This window comes from Ursus arctos, unplaced genomic scaffold, assembly GCF_023065955.2.
Source record: "Ursus arctos isolate Adak ecotype North America unplaced genomic scaffold, UrsArc2.0 scaffold_21, whole genome shotgun sequence".
Lineage (NCBI taxonomy): Eukaryota > Metazoa > Chordata > Mammalia > Carnivora > Ursidae > Ursus > Ursus arctos.
In genome coordinates, this window is record NW_026622886.1 from 49430985 (window position 1) to 49452253 (window position 21269).

Consider the following 21269-nt stretch of genomic DNA (forward strand, 5'->3'; position numbering starts at 1 on the left):
AACTGGAGACGGAAGCATGTTGTTAAGGGGTGGGATCTTCCTGTCGCCATTGCTGAGGTGGAGCGTTCGTTTTCTGATAGGCTGGAAGCTGCTTTTCCCGCCCTCTCGCAGCAGTTGCTAAGAGGCGGGATTATAGAGTTAGTGAAGGACCGAGTGCTCGAAGCTCCACCCATTCGATTGGTTGGTAGGGGGCAGGCCTTGCAGTGGATAGGCTGCTGGCCCTGCCTGTTCCGGTTAGTTGCTGGGGAGAGGCACGTGAAGAGGAGGCGGCGTGAGGCGACCACGGCGGGAGGAATGAAAGTGGCGGTCTCACCGGCAGTTGGTGCCGGGCCCTGGGGCTGGGGGACTAGGGGTCGTGGGGGCGGCGGGGTAGTGCGGCTGCTCCTGATACTCTCCGGCTGCGTGGCCTGCGGCTCAGGTACCGCCGGGGCAGCAGCTGCCATGGGGGCGGGTGCCGAGGGGGTTATATTTAGAAAAGTGGGGAGTGTCCCTAGGGTGTGGACCGTTTTTCCGCAGAGGGGTGTGGACGTGGTGCGGAAAAGGCAGCTTCGTCGGCGGCACTGAGGGGTCAGGGCTCTGGGGCGGCCTGGGGGAGCTTCTAGAGTGGGGAGGAGCCTGGAGCCTTTTGGCAGAGACTGGAAGGGAGGCCTGGACTGGATGAGAAGCGGTCCTGGGGGCCGCGTCGCGCTGAATGGGCCTCCTCGATTTTCCTGGTTAAAAGTGAGGGGACCCGAGTACCATTGCTGGCATCCCGTTCATTGAGCAAATTAGCAACACCTTCTGAGCGTATGCTCTCTGTCCAGACTCAGGGCACGGGTGTGGCTGAGCGGATCATTTTAATTGACTGAAATGGAGTGAGTTCTATCTAATGTCTTCTGTGCTTGTGGGATCCTGGCGCCGCTAAATTCGCGTTTCCAAAAAAGCAAACCACCACCAACAACAAAAAACACCATTCAGCATCAGATAGGTTTCTTTTGGAAATTTATTCATTTCTCAAGCAAACTTAACTGCTATCTACCTATTGCTGGATAATTGGCTTTGGACTGAAATGAAACTGTTTCCCTTTAACGCTATAACTCATAAAACCTAGAATGTTTCTAAAAAACCTCCTATCCTCTTATCAGATGCACAACAGAAAAATAAGTGAGGTTTCCAAGTTCCACTGGAGAGAATTTGAAACATGGGGTTAAGGATAATCATATCTTGGAAACACAGTATGCTCTCGCCTCTCCCATCCTTTGCTGCCTATCTCATGCTGTCACTTAAGATTATCCTTAGCTGCAGCTTTAAAGTTGTCTCAGGATCCATAGATCTAGTTCCAAAGCGAATGTCCTCCTGCAATGGGTTTTTTTTGGGTGGGGGTGGGGAGTAGGTAGTAGGTATCTAGGAAGGTACTTTTCCAGAGGACAGGCCCAAAGTAACATTGAAGGGCTACATATGATCTGAATGAACTTGGGCCAGATGGCTAACCTCTAAAATGGGGTAGTGGATTGTGGAGTTGAAAGAGAAAATAGGTGCAAAAATGTCCCTACCTAGTCAGTGCTCCATTAGCAGACACTAAGTTTCTTTTAGGAGAGGAACAGGGGCTTAGCTTGGGGAAGGGTAAACTCAGGATGATATTCTGTGTAACTTGGTAGATCGTGGGTGGCAGCTACAAAGAGCTGATCGTGTAGTAGAGAAGAACTTTCTAAAAGCCAGGGGTACCTAAAGATAAAACACAGTACTTCAAAAGGTAGGTAGCTTTTTCTCATTGAAAGTTTTTGATTATAAAAATGTGAGTTTATTTTAGACTATTTGGCAAACACAATTAAGTATAAAGAAGTAGAAAAAACCCTCACTGTTTATTCCATTGAGGGGCAATCCATTTTAGCACACTTTCTCCTGGTCTTTTTCCATGTGTTTCTAATAAAAATTTGGAGGGCGCCTGGAAGGCTCAGTCGATACAGCATGTGACCCTTGATCTCACGGTTTTGAGTTCAAGCCCCACGTAGGGTGTAGAGATTACTTAAAAGTAAAATCTTTAAAAAATTTTTTAAATTGATAATACATTCATAGGCCTGTCAGCAATCCAGTTCTTTTCCTTGGAGGCAACCAGTTATTACCAGAGATAGTTTTCTCATTTGCTTTTGTAGCGTAAGCATTTTCCTATATCATTTGAAATTCTTCATAAATCTTACTTTCATTAGTATTATATTCTATTCTTTGGACAGACCGTTTACTGAATGTTTCTGAAGTAAACATTCGATTGGGTGTTTGTGGTGTTTCTACTGTTGGTTGGATATTTGTGCTGTTTCTAGGTTTTCTTTATAGATAACACTTTGTGGACTTTTTGTGTATAAATTTTTTTACTGCATTTAGATTATATTTTTAGAATAGATTCCCAGAAATGGATTTATGAGATCAAAAGCCAGAACATATTTAAGACCCTTGAAACACGTCGCTGAAATATTTTCCTGAAAAGGTGTGCTGGTTTACACCCTAGCAGCGCTATTTTCTTGTGATGCGTTGCGTATTTCAGCATTGGGTATGTATACCTTTGCTAATTTGATAGATCCAAAGTAGTGTCTTAACATTGCATTTCTTTGCATTTGTTTTATTTTGAGGGAGCATCTTTCTTTAGTAGCTATTTAATTTTTCTTTAGACTTTAAGATTTTTTGGAGTGTGTGTGTTCTTTGTTCTTGGCCTACTTGTAATTACTCTTTATTGGAATTTTTTTAAAGATTTTATTTATTTGACAGAGAGAGTGCACATGCGCATAAGCAGGGGGAGCGGCAGGCAGAGGGAGAGGGAGAAGCAGGCTCCCCACTGAGCAGGGTGCCAGATATGGCTGGATCCCAGGACCTCAGGATCATGACCTGAGCTGACGACAGGTGCTTAAGGGACTGAGCCACCCAGGCATCCTTACCTTATTTTTTTTATTGAAGTATGGTTGACATACAATGTTTTATTATTTTCAGGAATACAACATAGTAATTTGACAAATCTGTACATTACACAATGCTCACCACAAGTGTAGTCCCTTTTTACCTTTTTATTTTATTTATTTTTATTTTTTTAAAGATTTTATTTATTTATTTGACAGAGAGCAGGAGAGCACAAGCAGGGGAAGGGGCAGAGGGAGAGGGAGAAGCAGGCTTCCCGCTGAGCAGGGATCCCGATGTGGGGCTTAATCCCTGGACCGTGGGATCATGACCTGAGCGGAAGGCAGTTGCTAAACCAACTGAGCCACCCAGGCACCCCACCTTTTTATTTTTTTTAATTTTTATATATTGTTATTTTTTAAAGATTTCATATATGTGGGAGAGCGAGATAGAGAGCATGGGGTGGGAGGGGGGTGGGAGGAGGAGCCGAGGGGGAGGGAGAAAGAATCCAAAGCAGACTCCACACCGAGTGAGAACCGCAAGCAGGGCTTGATCTCACCACCACAAGATCAGGCTCACAACCGAGCCACCCAAGCACCCTCCCTTTTACCTTTTTAAATAGATTTGTATTTTTATATAGTCACTTAATTTTATTCTCTAGAGTTATTTCCATTGCTTTTGTGCCTAGAGAGCACTCAAAAATTGAATTTACATAATTTTTATAGTACTTTAAAATTTTTAATTTTACTTTTTAATCTATAATTAATGTTAGCATTTGGTGTAAGGTGAGGATCTAGATAGATTTTATTTTCCAAATAACCAGTCAGTTGTCCCAGCATCCCATTGAATGATACTTTGCTAAGTGCACTGTTTAAGGTGATATTTCTTTTTTTTTTTTCCCAAAGGAAAGGCTCTTTTTTAAAAAATATATATATATATTTTATTTATTTATTTGACAGAGAGAGAGACAGCCAGCGAGAGAGGGAACACAAGCAGGGGGAGTGGGAGAGGAAGAAGCAGGCTTCCAGTGAAGGAGCCTGATGTGGGGCTCGATCCCAGAACGCCGGGATCACGCCCTGAGCTGAAGGCAGATGCTTAACGACTGAGCCACCCAGGCGCCCCTAAGGTGCTGTTTCTTAAGAAGGCATTTAAGTATGAGCTGAGTTATCTCTTGAAAGAAATGAACGGAGCCTATTTAAGAGGTGATTTTTCATGACTTTTTAGGGTCTGATCCTGTCCTCACATATTATGAATCATTTTCATTGATTATACCTGTAGATGTTAAGTGATCGATGCTGTTGGTTAGTTTGTGATGACTGTAAGCAAGTATGAAGTTATTAACGTTTGAATAACTGCTTTGTGGGTAAATTTGATAAGCAAGTTATGATTCACTACATTCCATGAAGGCATTTTGCAAAATCTTTGGGCTCAGAAGGCATTTTCTTGAATGTTTAATCCATTCTGCTTTTAATATGCTGGTTAGCTTACTTTTGGTGGGGAGAGGAAGAAAGGTGGTATATATCCTTTTGCTACGGGAAGCACAAAATTTTAAGTGAGCATTTTGACAACTTATATATGTTTAAGGTCATTTGGTTTAGTTCTGTGTTGCTAACAATTTAAGCTGGAGTGGTGATTGTTTCACAGATTATGCCTTTTGGCTGAATTGGTGTCTTTTACCTCTCAGTGACTTTCCAAAGATGTGGCTGGCCAAGGTGCTGATTTCCATAGGAGGTTGCTATTAAGGACATTTATTTACTTATTTAAAATTCTTTCCCTAGATTGTTATGTAACTTGGGAAGACGAAGAACTAGATTTTAAAAGATGTTGCTTATTGTAGAACCATTTTATTTCTTTAATAAAGTGGCATCAGAAAATTTTAAAAATAGTTTCAGAACACTGATGTCTTTTCTTGGCATTAAGTTTTTCAAATGCCCCATGCTATGGACATTATTTGTATCTTACTATCTTCTTGAAAATAATAGTGGGCTTAAAAAGGTGTAGTTTTCTATTACTTGGTGCTGTGGGAGAGAAGGGGTTACCAAGTGTGACTCTTGTTTTTGTTTTTTATTGGACAGGTGTATGTTTTTACTTTGGGCTTTGTACACAGACTGGATATTTTTTTAAGGAAGTGATAGATTCTTGTACACATCTTTTTTTTTTCAATACTTCCCAATGTTTTTGCATACCTCAATGAATTTGTCAGTACAGTAGTTTTAGCATTCACATAACCTTACTCTCTTATACTCTCTAGAAGTAAGTAAACTTTTTTTAAAAAGTTCTATTTATTTAAGTAATCTCTGTACCCAACATGGGGCTTGAACTCACAACCCGGAGATCAAGATTCACATGCTCTTCCCACTGAGCCAGCCAGTGCTCCAAGAAAATAAACTCTTGAACCATATTTATGAGTGGGTATTCTATCAGTACATTTGTGGGCTTGCTAGTGAGACCCTTTTATTTAAAAATTTTTATTTATTTGTCAGAAATAGCACAAGCAAGGGGAGCGGCAGGCAGAGGGAGCAGCAGGCTCCCTGCTGAGCAAGGAGCCCCATGATGCAGGACTTGATCCCAGGACCCTGGGATCATGACCCGAGCCGAAGGCAGACACTTAACCGACTGAACCCCCCCACGCATCCCAGCTAGTGAGACCTTTTGAAAAGGTTTCATTTTATGAAAGATAGGCTAGGAGGGAATCGTAATACTACTGGACTAAACCCTTGTGAGAAGCTGATAGATGGGTTTCAGGGCATGCTACCTCAAAATACAGCATCTTGGCATATTGAATATTTTAAGCTGAGGAAGTTTAAGAAAACAGCAGAAACAGGAAGGTCTCTCTGACCTCCCCACCTCACTCTTCTCTGAAACAGGCCATAAAATCCTGTGAGAGGTGCCCGCCCTCTATACCTGAGGAAATGCAGACAATGGGACAGCAAGTGGAATCCAAGCAAACAGGCCTTGCTTGGTTTTCCCCAGCTTATTACCATTACCACATACTCTTTATCATATTCCTCTGCACGTGTCTACTCTTCATGAAACGTAGCATAAAAGGACATGGTCTAACTGTTTCTTTGGGTCTGCATTCCCTTATGAAGGCTTTCGTGTCACGTAAAATTTTTATTAAATAAATGTGTATGCTTTTCTGTTGTTAATCTATCTTGTCAGTTTAAATTTTCAGACCCAGCTAGGAGCCCTAAGAGGATCAAGGAAAACTTTTTCTTCCCTTGTAATATGAAGACTGAATTTTCTTTTCTTTTCCTTCTTTTTTTAAGATTTTATTTGTTTATTTGAGAGAGAAAGAGCCAGAGAGAGCCCGAGTGGGGGGAGGGGCAGGGGCAGAGGAAGAAGCAGATTCACCACTGAGCAGGGAGTTGATCTTGATCTCAATCTCGATCCTAGGACCCTGGGATCATGACCTGAGCTGAAGGCCGATGCTTAACCGACTGAGCCATCCAGGCTCCCTAAGACTAATTTCCTTAAAATTTGAGATATAATTCATGTATAATAAAATTCACCCTTTCGGTGGTTTTTAGTATATTCACAAGGTTGTGCATCCATCACCATTGACTAATTTCAGAGTATTTTCATAACTCCAAAATGAAACCCCATGCATCTTAGCAGTCACTTCCCTTTCACTTCTCCCAGCCCCTGCAAACCACTAAAATCTACTTTCTGTCTCCGTGGGTTTGCCTATTTTGGACATTTCATGTAAGTGGAATCATTCAATATGTGGTCTTTTTGGTCTGGCTTCTTTTATTCAGAATAACATTTTCAAGGTTCATCCACATTGTAGTATGTATTAGTACTTCCTTTTATGGTTGAACAATACTCCACTGTCTAGGTGGGTATATCACATTTTGTTTTATCCTTCAGTTCATCAGTTGGTGGACATTTAGGTTGTTTCCACTTTTTAGTTATTGTGGATATTGCTGTTATGAATATTCGTGTGCAAGTTTTTGGGTTAGCTTGTGTTTTGTTTTCTTGGGTATATACATAGGAGTGGAATTGCTGGGTCGTATGGTAACTCTGTGTTTAACTTTTTGAGAAACTGCCAAACTGTTTTCCAAAGAGGCTGCACCATTTTACATCCCCAGCAGCACTGTATGAGGGTTCTAGTTTCTCACATCCTGGCCAACTCGTTATTGTCCTCTTTTTGATTTTAGCCTTCCTGATGAATGTACAGTGGTATTTCATTGTAGTTTTGATTTGTATTTCCCTGATGACTAATGATGTTGAGCATCTTTTCGTGTGTCTCTTGGCCACTTGTGTATTTTCTCTGGAGAAATGTCTATTCAGATCCTTAGCCTATTTTTACAATTGGGTTATTTCTCTTTTTATTGTTGAGTCGTAATTCTTTATATATTCCGGATAGTAGCCTCTTATCAGATACATGATTTACAAATATTTTTTCCCGTTTTGTGCATTGTCTGTTTACTTTCTTAATAAGGTCCTTTGAAACACAAAAGTTTTAAATTCTTATGAACTCAGATTCATCTGTTTTTTCTTTGGTTCCTTATGCTTTTGTGTCATATCTAAGAAACCATTGCCTAATCCATGGTCATGAAGATTCACACTTGTGTTTTCTTCTAAGAGTTTTGTAGTTTTTGCTCTTATGTTTAGGTTTAAGGCAGAAATTCAAAATTAGTCTTAGCTTCACCAAAGCCATTTTGGACTGGCAAGTATCCTTGCCTTTTTTGTATGTGTTACTTTGGTATTTTAAGGTTTGGTTGAGGGTTTTGGGTTTTGTTATTTATTTATTGTATTTAGTTTATTTATTTAGTTAATTTGTTGTTATTTAGTTTATTTAGTTTAAATCTACCTATCTTTGTACCTAGACCAGAGTGATAACTAAATTTCCACTTAGAGTAGCATTTAATAAGTTGGTAGGTACAATATAGAACTCAAGGAAAACGTTATTTAACTGTTTTGTGGTAAAGAAGGTCGCTTGTGCAAATTTGCGTGGGAAGGTATGAGAGAGTGGTCACTTTTAAGCCTACAATTGGCTGGGATTGAATACAAACTTCTGAATCAGAATCTTCTGTCTTCGCAAAATCAAAGGGAGTGCATATATTAATTGACTGCTCATAAAATTTGAAACCAAACAGTTGGACAAAAGCAACTTTGTGATTTTTTAGTATCTTCTTAAAGTACTGTATATACAAAAATGTTGCTAAGTCTGTTCATCCTACTCAGAAAAAGGGTAGAGGAAATAAATAGGTGGGGTTACTTTAGCTATGCCTTTATAAGGGAAGCAGGACCTGGGTGTGAATCTCAGTTAAGTTATTCAGTAGCTGTGTGACTTTCGGCAAATTGCTTACTCCTTCTTAAGCATCAGTTTTTTAAAATTTGTGAAACAGAGATTACGAGAGTGCCTGCCTCATAGCACTTTGGAGAGTTAAATGAAAAACAGCATACTGTCTTAATAAACACTAATAGTAGCTTTTATTATTATTTATTCTGGGTTAGTGCCTATAATATCTAAATAATTGAGTTTGATAGGAATAAGACTCTGCCCTATTTCTTCTCTCATTTCACTTTTCTTGTTTCTCAGTCACTGATGTTTTAACCCCATCTTTAAGAAAGTGGCCGGTGGTCAGTATTGTACTAGCATTGCATGGTAACAGGTGGTAGCTACCCTTGTGAGCACAGCATAAGGGATAGACTTGTAGGATCACTGTGTTGTACACCTGATACTGATGTAACATTGTATGCCAACTATACTTCAATTAAAAAAAGAAAACAAAAACGGTGGTCAGTTTAAATTTTTTTTATGAAATGAATTGTAGTTATTAACTTGTTCTGTTATACTCAATTCTTATTTCCTTTCTTTGCATAAAGCTGGAATTGATGCAAGAGTGGTCATGCTTCAGGAATCCCAAGTTTCTAATTTCAATCACAGGCAACAATTCTGTTATAAAAATATGCTTACCCCAAAGTGGCGTGATGTGTGGACACGGATACAGGTAATAATTTGGAGGCCCTCTGGCTGGGGCAGCATCTGTGAATATCTTGTCTGTCTGTGATTAGTGAGTACTTCGACACATTTTCCCCCTACACACACAATTGGGAAAAAAAAAATACTGTCAACAACCTTGTTAGGGTTCAGACTATCCTGAATTGTGTTTTCATCAGCAAGCATTTATACTTACTTTGTTTCCCTCTTTGTCTTTGTTTCCTTAAGTAGCTTATGATACTTGACCCTGAGGTAACCTTCCTTCCTCTTTTTCCTAAAGAAGCTTCCTTCTTGTCCTCTCTCTCCTTCTACACACACACACACACACACACACACACACACTCTCTCTCTCTCTCTCACGCACACGCACGCGCACATACCCCCCCTCTCTCTTAAAGGCCTTATGCCTTCTTTGGCCTGGAAACTTGCGTGCCTGTCAGGATGTAAACTCTTTTGCCTTGCTGTTCCTATTCTATTTTGATTCTACACGAAATGTTTCATAAACGCCGTGCCTGAAGTTTTCCCGTGATAGAATGACTTTGGTTTCATTTATTTCATAAGACTAGCAAGCCACCTGGCAAGCGAGAATGTCTGGCTGTAATAATGATTGAACAAAATGAGTCCTTTTGGAAATGCTGCCGCTGCTGTAAGCAGAGTTTCTGATAAGAGCATTTGTTGTTCACATCAAAAACATAAGGGTGGGTTTGTGGGGTTTTTTAATTTTCTTTTTTTTTATTGTCTGATATAAAGATCATATTCCATCTGAGACACATTATAACCAACATTTACCCATAATCAGTGATTTGTGACAAAGGGTTGAACCTCCTAGCCTGTCATTATGGGAAACATTTTCAGTTTTCTGGGGCTGTTTCTGCCTGGCAATTTTCTTAATATGTTAGAGCCTTGTTTTGTATGATCTCTCATAAATAGCTACAGTGATAACTCTTTCAGCTTGGAAGTCATTTTTCCCCGTGTTGTTCTGGCTTTAATAGTAGATTCAGATCATGTTAACAACAAGACATTCTAACAGCTGCCTCGGTGTACTTTGTGCGATGTTATTTGCCCAATTATGTTTGAGCCGTTGCATCTCTATATTTCTTATAAGCCTTGTGGAAAACTGGCACTATTACTGATTTAGTTATTTACTCTAAAGGTTTTTTAAAATTATATTTACGAAAATTTAAAATTCCTACTTCTTTCTCATCCTGATTTTACTTGTGTTTCAGATCCGGGTAAATAGTTCCAAACTGGTACGAGTCACCCAGGTGGAGAATGAAGAGAAACTGAAGGAATTAGAGCAGTTTAGTATCTGGAACTTTTTTTCCTCCTTTTTAAAAGAGAAATTGAATGACACCTATGTTAACGTGGGTCTGTACAGCACAAAAACCTGCCTCAAAGTTGAGATTATAGAGGAAGACACCCAGTACGATGTCGTTGTGATCCGGAGTAAGTCGTACCTCTGTTTTTCTGGTGGATTCTATCGTGAAAAGGAACTGAGCTTTGGAGAGGGTAATTAGCGAGACAGAGAAGTTAGCTCAAGACAACTCCCTTTGGGTGCTGATTGTAGCCTGAGGACACCACTGCTCCAAACAGGAGAGTCTCTCTACCACATAAAACCGACTTCACCTTAGGTCATTCTGAGTACCTCCTTACCTAGATTTGTGAAGACTTGTGTCCTAATACTTCCAGTGGCCCTGAGCTGATATGCCTAGTGTTCTTCAGAGTAAGACATATTTATTCCTGCCCCCTGGGCACTTCTAGACAAAGTTAGATGTCCTGAATGTATAGACCTACATGTGGAGACCTGAATGGTTAAATAATAAAAACTGAAGAAAAGTAGAACTGAATATTAATACTTCACAAATAAAAAGAAGATTTGTGGAATCATAAGTAACTATGAAAATTACTGCGGTTTAAGGCTTATTCAGTGGAACTGGGTGAAGTTTTCCCTTTTCTGAATATGTCTGAGAAAGTTTCACAGAGGATTGAAATCGTTACCCTGTTGAATATTCTGACTTTTGGTCTCTCCTTGGTTACTACCTAGGGTCCTGGGATGTTGTAAATAGCAGAAGCATTCCTGGGTTTTGCTACAAGATAGGTTGTGCCCTTCTAACTGTCCATTGGTTCCACAGGTTTTTTTGGTTGTATAGAATTTGCCTTTTTTTCTTTCTTCTTCTCCTTCTTCTCCTTCTTCTCCTTCTTCTCCTTCTTCTCCTTCTCCTTCTCCTTCTCCTTCTCCTTTTCTTTTTTTGGTGCTTCTTTTACAAGTACTGATTCTTCTTGCTCCTGTTCTGTTTGTGGACCTCCCGGAGACTCAGAGCTCTTGAATGTGAATGCTGTGGGAGTGTCTGGTATGCCACTGAGGGGCCTCTGCTTAGGCCCCCTGGTCCTGGGTGAGATGTGTTCGAGTGTAGGCTTTTCCAACACAGTGCTTGTGTAGCAGAAGGAAGTAGGTGGTGGTGTTGGGCAAGAAAAGCAGCCAGTTAGAGAAGAACAGAGGGCCCAGACTCAAAGTTCTAGGCAAATCTGCGGAATCGGACCCTGAGGGACTTTCGTGTGAAAGCCGGAGTGGTAGAGACCCCTTGTGGGCAATTGCTTGAAGTGCTGATGGCGTTATGCCTGGCTCCATCCAAAGCAAAGCCTTGTTTCTTTTAGCCTTAGCATAGGTAACCAAAGTAAAAATAAGATCTCCGGAGAAGTACAGGTTAGACAGAGGCCTACTTATATTTTCTGTTTTGAAAGGTTTCCAGTCTTTGTGTGGAATTTACAATGCTATTTAGGTAGGTTTGGAGTTTGGGATGCTGGCTGATTTACTCCTCCCCCTCAGTCGAAGATCTGTATATAATTTTTGACTCCCCAAAACTTCATTAATAACAGCCTACTGTTGACCGGAGACTTACTGATAACATGAACAGTCGATTAACACATATTTTGTATGTTATACATATTATGTGCTGTATTCTTACTATAAAGTAAGCTAAAGAAAAGAAAATGTTGCTAAGAAAGCCATAGGAAGAGAAAATCATTTACAGTGCTGTGATGTATTTGTCAGGAAAAGTCTGTGTAAGTGGACCCATGCAATTCTAATCCATGTTGTTCAAGAGTCAGTTGTATTTTATTAGCTGACCAATGATGCCAACATTGTCTTTTATTCTATAATGCTTTATACTGTTTGTTTTCCCTATCAAACAGAAGTCTTTATTTATTTCAGGATTTGACCCCAAACTCTTCTTCATTTTCCTCCTTGGACTTGTGCTATTTTTTTGTGGAGATTTGCTGAGCAGGTAGGTTCCAAGGTAGAGTGCAGAATGACAAGGCTTAGACCCACCCTGCTTGGCCTTTATCATAGAGAAAGTGCTGTCCTTCCCTTTTCCACGAGTTTTATGGCTAGGCCATTGTCTGCTTGGAAACAATTTTTAAATACTTTAATACATGCTACGATTTTTGCTTTTTTCTTATACTGAACAAGATTGGCAAGAATGAAATTCTCTTATTAGGTTGAGCCATCATGTGATGGGATTTAGCCAATACATCACCACCCTTTCCACCATTGGAAATAACATGTTAAGTCCTCATTTTTACAGGGCCATGTGTTGGTGAGTTTCATGTCATTCAGACGTAAAGGAACAAACACCAGGCTCTTATTCATTTCCTGTTTTTAGGAACCTCCTAGCTAAGCTAGGTGAAACTGACATGTACAAATAAGAAAACATACAGATAACTAAACAAACACTGAACAAACATAGAGTCAACATTAATTTTGTACACAAGTAAAAAGAATATTTGTGGAATAATGAATGAAAGCTACACATTGGAGTTTGAAGTTGGGCTGGAGTGAGATTCGTAGAAGCTGTTCTTTATTTTGGGGATCCTGAGAGAAAATCCAAGTGAGGGAGGAATGCCTGGCAGGAAGAGCCTGGAGTAGGAGCAGGAGCTCTCTATTGTAGGCCCTACATTGGGCTTATCTTTCTGGGTAATCAATTGAGTTCCAGTTTCCAGTGTTCACTCAGGCAGTATCCTTGTACCTTCCTTTTCCCCAGTGAAGCTGGGCAGTTCCTCAGAAGAAAGATTCTCCTTAAAAACTGGGTTGGGGGAGAAATGCTGCGAAGGGATTGGGATACTAAGCAGAGGTTTATTGTCGGGATATGTATGAGGGGCCTCACTGAGACCAATCCGCATAAGCCAGCAGCAATTACATTGTACCAGTCTCATCAGTGTTCAGACCTCAAGGTGTAGACACATACCTGCTCTAATCTGATACCTTTTTTCTGTCTTTTGGCTGGGATAGTTCTTGTTTGAACAATGCCATGTATGAAGACTACACACATAGTCATGAAGTAATGTTTCTCTCTGCAGAAGCCAAATCTTCTACTATTCCACTGGAATGAGTGTGGGAATTGCAGCCTCTCTACTAATCGTCATTTTCCTACTGTCCAAGTTTATGCCCAAGGTAAGTAGCAGTATCCTCATCTGCAGTCACGAGAAGCTTGGATAGTTGAGGGACTGTTTTCTTGGATAATCTTACAGCACTGAAAATTTGCGTTGGTGGCTGATAAGTCAGTGTCCTTTTTCATGGACTTTTTCCTTGATTCAGAAAGGTACTTTCCATGATGAAACTTGGAGCCTGATTATGTACAAACTCCCCCTTTTTATTTAAAATCCTGTGCACAGTAGGGAATTAAAGTCTCCTTCCTGTTTGCTGATTACATAGCCAGGCTTTTAAGTTATTTAGCACCTCATTTTCCCAGTGTTCTTTGCACACTATACTATTTTAAATATAAAAAATGTCTTCTTAAGGGATGTGGTTTTTGTGCATTTTTAGTAGGTTGAATTTTTTTAAAATCATAGTTCCATTTTGTTGCTCTCATGTATGGAAAGCCTGTTGTAACTTTTTGTTTTCACTTCTACTCTGTCTTAGAAAAGTCCCATTTACGTCATCCTGGTGGGAGGCTGGTCCTTTTCTCTGTACCTCATTCAGCTAGTTTTAAAAAATTTACAAGAGATCTGGAGGTGTTACTGGCAGTATCTTTTAAGTAAGTGTTGTCGGTTTTGCTTTCCTTTTTATATGTTTATAGGTTGTTTTAGTTCATTTGATCCTGAAAAAATGTTGCTTGCTTACAGTCCATGCCATTTTATTGATCTTTAGGTATCATAGTTCTTCACTTTATTTCTAATCCTGTGCAGTTGTCACAATTAAGTGAAAATGGTACTGCCAGGGAGAAGACTTTAATTGGTTGATGTTTATAAGTACACCTCTCTTTACACAATAGGCATCTTTCCGAAAAGTTATAAATTGACTTTATTAATATAATCATATCTTAAATACACTTGAAGACCTTAAAAAGCAAAGGACTCTGCAGTGAATTTTTCTATAAAGTGAAGATCCTTTGGTTATACAGTTGGTAACCTTTTATCTACCTTTTGAGAGATGATTAATCTGGATTTTCATATATTAGGCTTTTTCAAACAGACTCTTCTAGTATTGTTCAACATGTAGCTTTAATCCTCCATTTGAACCAGATAAATTTGGAAACAACAGAAAGGGTAGAAACTTAAAGAGATAAATATATTTGAGTAATGAAAAAAGCATGAATAACTGGGTAAAGATCTTATCCATTTTCCTAATTCAATAGGTGCTATATAGTGCATGCACTGCTGCTCCCCGCACAAATTATTTTTACCAGTTATAGATGAAAAGTAATGTTTTCTGATAACTCTTCTCTTAGGCTATGTTCTCACAGTTGGATTCATGAGTTTTGCGGTCTGTTACAAGTACGGGCCCTTGGAGAATGAACGAAGTATCAACCTGCTGACCTGGACCTTGCAGCTGATGGGCCTATTTTTCATGTATTCTGGTATCCAGATACCTCATATTGCCCTTGGCATTATCATCATTGCACTGTGTACTAAGAACCTGGAGTACCCTGTTCAGTGGCTGTACATCACCTACAGGTGACTGAAACGCAATGTAACTTTATATTGAAACACACCATGTGGGATGCAGTTGCGGCGAAAGGGTGCAGAGGCGTTGACCCGGAAGCCTCTTTGTTCATGGAAGTTGATTGTATTATGCTTCTGCTTTTGTTCCTTCCAAGTCTTCCTCTTTAGACTCTCTAAAGGCATTTTTATAATTTTATTCTAGTCATTTTATGTAAAATAAAAGCATCCAGGAAAGTGTCATGTGTTCCTGTTACCACTAGGTGGTGCAAAGTATATCACTTTTATACCACAGGCCTCTGGGTCACCTGGTTCCGGATTCTTTCACATTGGCTCTCAGATTGCTCTGGGAGTTCTTGTCTTAAGAGGTAGTTCGCAGAGTGTTATCATCCTGCATAGTGAACATGTAACGGTCATAGATTCTGAGGTTGTCAGTAGTGGTTCTATTATACATAATCAAGGTGATGTCTTCAGTTTGGGGAATCTAAAGTTAATGGACTACATCTTATACCATCATTTTCTTGTCATTTTTCCACTTTCCAAATATTTTGTCCACCATTTATTGGAAAATAAGTGAATTTATTCACATTAGTGAATACAATTGATTACTCTGACTTGTCATTCCTAGTCTAACACATCAGGAGTACATTATAAGTAAAGATGTCTATAGAAGAAAGGTGGGGAATGAAGACTCTTAATATCCAGGCTCTCTGCTGTATACTTGGCTCACTGAAAGAAGCTAGAGGGCAGGCTGGATGGAAATTACTGATTAATGATTCATGATGTTATTTTGGTGAGCACAGAAAGATGTGTAAGACAACAGAAAAGACTGTCCCCCCTCGTCTCCTGACAGAAGAAGAATATCGGATTCAAGGAGAAGTGGAGACCCGAAAGGCTTTAGAAGAGCTTCGAGAATATTGTAACAGTCCAGACTGCTCTGCTTGGAAGACTGTTTCTCGAATCCAGTCTCCAAAGAGGTAAACTCTTGGCCGGCTATGCCAGGCATCACTCAGGGTAATTGTGACCTTGAGTTTTAACAGAGATCATACTTCTAGGTAAACATTTTGTATTTGTGGCTTTGTTTTGCTGTTCATCTAGGAGTAGTTGAGAAAAAGATATATCATCATATGTTAAGCAGTAGCCTGTTTTCTGGTTCCTCAAGGAACCATCTACTCTAGATTTGATTGTAGCATTGAGAGGAGAAGACTCCGGTACCATATTAAGTTTCCCGTGTGATAGTTTTACATTGCTCTCTGAGTGGTTTTTTTGGCGGGGTGGGGGTGGGGGTGTTCCCTTTTTATTTGCGAGCAACTGTACCAATGAATATGTGAAGTTTCAACTTGGCATCCTGATGGCATAAAGTTATAGGGCCATAAACGTGAATAAATGTGTAATGCCCCATAATCTTCTCTTATCAGGATTACAGATGACTAAAGGAACCTTAGCACTTTTCTAACTAAAAGGTAGGCTAGTGCTTATTAAGCAGGATAGGGCTTCAGGGGATGTTGGCCTCTGACCCCAGCTTTCCTTTTCTCCTTATTTCTTGCTTTTAGTCTGCCTCCCTGCAGGAGTAAGGCAGGCTCTGTAAAATTTGAGCTGCAGGTGTATCGAGGGTTTCACTTTGTTCTTATTTTGAAAGGAAACCAGGAAGGACAGAAGGCGGGTTCATAATGAGTATTATCTTCTCTTTTCCAGATTTGCTGACTTTGTGGAAGGTTCTTCTCACCTCACACCAAATGAGGTTTCTGTCCATGAGCAGGAATACGGATTAGGGAGCATCATTGCCGAGGATGAAGTGTATGAGGAAACATCCACTGAGGAGGAGGACGTGGATTCTCGGTATCCTGCTATCACACAACAGATCACCTCCTGACGTAGGTGGTGGTCAGTTATTTTTATATGGACTGGCTTGGCACCTTGCTGGTCCATGTTGCGTGTGTGCACCATTGCTTCTCAACTCCTTAAAACAGGGTGAGATAGTGCAGAAATTCTCCCACTGAAATTAGAGGCCGAGTAGGCCTCCCTCTGGAAATGGTCTTGTGGTCTCCGTGGGATCCCTGAGGGAGAATGGGTAAAGTAGTGAATGCTTTCAATGCTTCCCATGGGTTGTTGGCCCACCTTTATGTTTCAAAAACAAAAAACTGGATGGCCACAGCTAGCACGGCGTCCTAGCTCCTCTTAAAGATTGACTTGGTGGCAGCATTTCTGCCACCATAGCTGGCACTCAGAAGTGAGAACTGTTACATGTGCAGTAACTCTTTCGACCCTAGGCTGAGTCTTCCAGAGAGAAATCCACAAATCTGAGCCTCCTTCACTTCTGCTTTTCTTTCAGTGACTTTAGAATAATCCTTGTTTTAGCTGTTTTAAGAGGAAAATAGACTTTTATTTCTGTCTTGTTTTTTAAATGAATATATATTTTTTAAAGTAACAAATTCATGTTCCAGAACCAGCAAGTGCTCCAGATTGACGAGCCCATAGGCCCCTACGTGTTTATTAATATGGATTATCCATTAAAGCCCCAGAATTGTTATGTTGGGCTTTGAATTAGTTCTCACATGTATGATATTCTAAGTCTCACTTGCTTTTAGGAACATGCCTGTGAACTCTTCTGTAGGGGAGGTCTGTCAGGCTTTTTTTTTAAATTCAAGTTTTAATTTTATCTTAAGACATTTTCATTCTTCCCTTCCCATTCCTCCTTACCCCCTCTGCCCTTTCAGGAAGTGTCCATTTCCTCAGCTGTGAAGTATGTACACTTTAGAGTTTGTTTCATTTCTTACATTCTCTTCCCCTTCGTTTGTAGCATTATTCCTGCAAGTTGGGAGAAGTGATCATTTTTTAGAGAATTTAAATGCTTTTTACACATTCTCCATTTTTCCTGTCAGTGGGACGCATATCTTCGAGATGCTGTGGAATCAAGAAACTCCCTCCCTTTCCTTTCTCTTCCCTTGTCTATACCTTCTCCCTGTTCTTTTCAGCCTCTCCTTACCACCTGTACTCCGCCCCCACCCCCTAATCTGGCCAGTTTGTAAGCCCTGAGACTATCTGTGACGTGTCCTTGATACAACATAACATTTGGCTATGTAGCGGCCACAGTTTGCATGGCCACGAAATAGACCTCCGGGTCATCTTCATTCCTCCGGATGCTCGCTCACCTCTCAGGATCACAGTTTTCCCTGAACTTGATATACTTATTTGCAATTCCATTTCTGACCAGAGATTCATGCTGCCTTTTATTACAGTGGCATTAGTTCCAGATTCTTTTGCCATTGGAAAGTACCCTTATAAACCAGCAATGTCATTTATGAGGGAGCAAATTCCCAAGTCTCTGTCATTTGCTTGGTTCTGTCTTGGTGATCTTCACCCCTGTCCCTTGGAAGAAGCTATAATGACTCTAGCCAGGAATATAGGCACCTATGGCCGGAGCACAGCGTCAGGCTCACTGGTTTACTGTGATCATGGAGAAGGCAGATGATTTTTTTAAAAAAATGTAATGACTCCTTCAGACCAGCCATTTAGCAGATAATCTTGAGAGGTCCTGGGCTCATTGCTGACTTCCAAAATGTCAGCGCTGAGACTCCCCTCCAGGTGGCCAGTTGATTATTACCACCAGTGTTTCCACAGCTTTAAACTGTCCTACAGTGACAACTACCTCAATTGGCAGCAAATATACAGTAGAAAGTGAAACAGCAGTATTTGGGCAGATGCTGGGGTTAAAGTTGCAGGGCAAAGGGGCTTTATACTGGGAAACCTTTATGCCTTTGTAAATTATGTACATGGTAAAATTTTATCTCTCTGCAAAGAACTGTTAGGACTTCTGGAATATATTGTTTTTTGCTTTATTTATAGAAATCAAGATCTAGCATATTTGATCAGCAGTTAATTTGAAAAAATAATTCATCTGTACAAGTAGTCTCAGGATTACCCGGAGACTTTGGTGCCTTCCCCCAGAAAGCTCGTTTGGGAGGTGGTGGCTTTCCTCCAGGGTGACTTTCCCTGCCCTGCCTCTTATCTTTATCTCGGTGAGAAAGCACTGTGAAGCAGGGAAAGAGTCTCCTCTTTTTCTGTTTTGTTAAACTCCTTGTGAAATCTCGTTTCCACCTCCAGACCACTTTTTTTCACTGTGTTTGAGCTTGGGGTGAGTATAGTCAAATTCAGTTTAGTACTCCGTGTCTGTAGTCGGAGACCTGAGCTGTAGGCTGTGGAGGTGACCGTGGGTCCCGCAGTGTGACAGCTGCTCTGGACCGGGAGGGACGACAGTGCCTTTGGTGTGCTGTGTGTTCTTGCTTGGCCTGCCTGTGCGGCCCTGCCCCAGACACTTCAGAGCCTCTGTGTGCCTGCAGATTGCTTGACTCCAGAAGCCGCCTTTGGGAGCTGCTCTTGTCCCCCTTTTGGCCACTTGGTCTGCTGGCTCAGTCACTGCTTGAGGCCCCCACTTCATTTTCTCTGGCGGTCATGGCTCCTGTGATTCAGCATGGTCTCATGTCTCAGACCGGCCTCATCAAAAAGGATCGAAGGGATAACCATGGATTGAGCGGACGCTGGAGCCACGTCTGATGCCGTGTCAGCGTCTTGCTCACCAATACCAAGCTGTAAATTGGCCCTAGGGCTCAGGGTCTCTTTAGCATCGGAAATCTATCGCCTCTAATTGGTCTGACCAAGCTATGTAGAGCATGACTGCCATTAATGGGAATACTCGAGCCAGCTGGCCTAAAACATTTCCCCTTCACGTTCCCACTGAGATTGCTTTCACGAGACCAACGGAACCAATCGCCAAAAATAAGGACAGCTTAGCAACTTGGATGTCTTCTAAGAAGAAAGTCCTGTCAGCCACTTCATCCCACCAAAACTAGTTTATTTTCTCCCCCCAGATTCATGACTTTTGTGTCTGTTACAAAGGGGGTTTTGCTGATCATAGTCTTTGGGTCCCAGTATTCTATTTTGTGCTGATACATCCCATTCAAGCCTAGCCCTCTCTTCACTGACTGTGTTCCCTTCAGCCCAATTCCCACCTGGCATATACCTTGGAGATTTGATGAATGAAAGGACTCAAATAGACCAGATAGTCCTCGCTGGCCCTGATATCCATAAAAAGCTTGGAAATGGATTATGCAATTGCCCTCAATCTTTTTGTTCCAGAAAAAAAGATGGGCTCAGATGGATGCCTGCGTAAAAATGGTTCTTAGCTGTGTACTCATAACTTCTCTGAATTGAGTGGTGAAAGTTGAAGTAGGAGGAAAGGAAATTAAATGTCCTTCTAGTATTCCTTTGGACTCAGGTCTGACATATGAGATAATAACCTATATTGAAATGCCAAGAACTTTATCTCAACCAAGGAGAGGACACTTTGACAGATTTATTATGCCTTCATGTTACATAGGCACTGAAACCAAGTAATAAACCTATAAAATAGCCATTTGCACAAGGCAGATGCACCTGAAACCTCTTGTTTATGTTTCGATGTAGCAGAAATGATTCTGTTTAGGGAAACCTATGCAGTTGTGATCCAGCGGCATCTCTTGGTAACTTAGCTTACGGCCCCAGTTGCTGTTGAGTTGGGTTCTAGATGGTTACTACCTTGAAAAGGGTGTTTGGTGCCTTATGTGATGGGAGCCAGAGCCTGCTAGGAGTAAACAAAGCGGATTCATGTCCACATCAACACACAGCTTTAGCGGGGGGTGGGAATGGCACACAGCCTCCCCCACATTTGGGACTCGGCTCCCACATCCCCTGCCTGTGTGCGTCATCTTCCTCTTTACTCTCTTGACAGTAACTTGAAAATGGCGAAATCCTCTTCTCTGAACTTTCTTATGGTATGGGCAACATTTGTGTCCCGTTAGCGTACTAGATAGCTCTTACCGTGAGTATTAGAACTGTTACAGCCTGCCATTGCCTCAGTTTCCCATGTTTGTGGAATCGATGGTGAAATAGCAGGGCTAAGGAATTACTGGGTATGTTTTAGCCTGTGGGTAATGCCTTAGTGTTGTTCTAAAGGATTTGTTATTTATATTTAAAATAAATGTTCACAAACGTTTGAAAGGAACAAAATGATCAGGGATGGCTGTTTGCCATGGGTCTCATTTTCACTCTTTTCTGTAAGAAAAAATAACGATGTCTTATTATATATTTTTTCATTTTTATTGTACAAGTTTGTAAGTAATCCCAATTTTAATAAAGTTTTATAGACTATATAATGGTCTGTCTTAATGAACATGTACTTTTCTTATTTGGATCTCTTGAGGCAATTAGCTTCTAAGTGTCATCTTTCTGATGAGATGGTGTTGCACGCCATCATTCCCCACCCTAGGTCTGTCTTGGTCTACTTCCATCCATGGACTGGATGATTTTCCAGCATGCTGGATCTTGAAGGGATATTCTTTTTTTTTTTTAAGATTTTATTTATTTTGGAGAGCACAAGCTGGGGGCAAGAGGGAGAAGCAGGCTCCCCGCTGAGCAGGGAGCCCAATGTGGGACTCAATCCCAGGACCCTGGGATCATGACCTGAGCTGAAGGCAGATGCTTA

The 21269-nt window shown here is 40.8% G+C and overlaps 1 protein-coding gene across 1 annotated transcript; it reads left to right on the plus strand.

Annotated features, from left to right (window-relative positions):
* Window positions 1-238: 238 nt before the first annotated feature.
* On the plus strand, window positions 239-20937 carry NEMP1 (nuclear envelope integral membrane protein 1). The gene is made up of 9 exons (XM_044384738.3): window positions 239-418; window positions 8698-8822; window positions 10039-10258; window positions 12024-12096; window positions 13169-13262; window positions 13731-13845; window positions 14539-14764; window positions 15553-15726; window positions 16445-20937. The coding sequence occupies exons 1-9, from the start codon at window positions 295-297 to the stop codon at window positions 16620-16622; spliced, it is 1329 nt and encodes a 442-aa protein (XP_044240673.2). The 5' UTR covers window positions 239-294; the 3' UTR covers window positions 16623-20937.
* The last annotated feature ends 332 nt before the right edge of the window (window positions 20938-21269 follow it).

Bases quoted from the DNA above. Each gene is read 5' to 3' on its own strand.
- NEMP1 (XM_044384738.3), top strand. From the start codon at position 295: ATGAAAGTGGCGGTCTCACCGGCAGTTGGTGCCGGGCCCTGGGGCTGG. The intron at 13,263-13,730 runs GTAAGTAGCAGT...ACTCTGTCTTAG, and splicing joins TGTCCAAGTTTATGCCCAAG to AAAAGTCCCATTTACGTCAT. The intron at 13,846-14,538 runs GTAAGTGTTGTC...CTCTTCTCTTAG, and splicing joins TTACTGGCAGTATCTTTTAA to GCTATGTTCTCACAGTTGGA.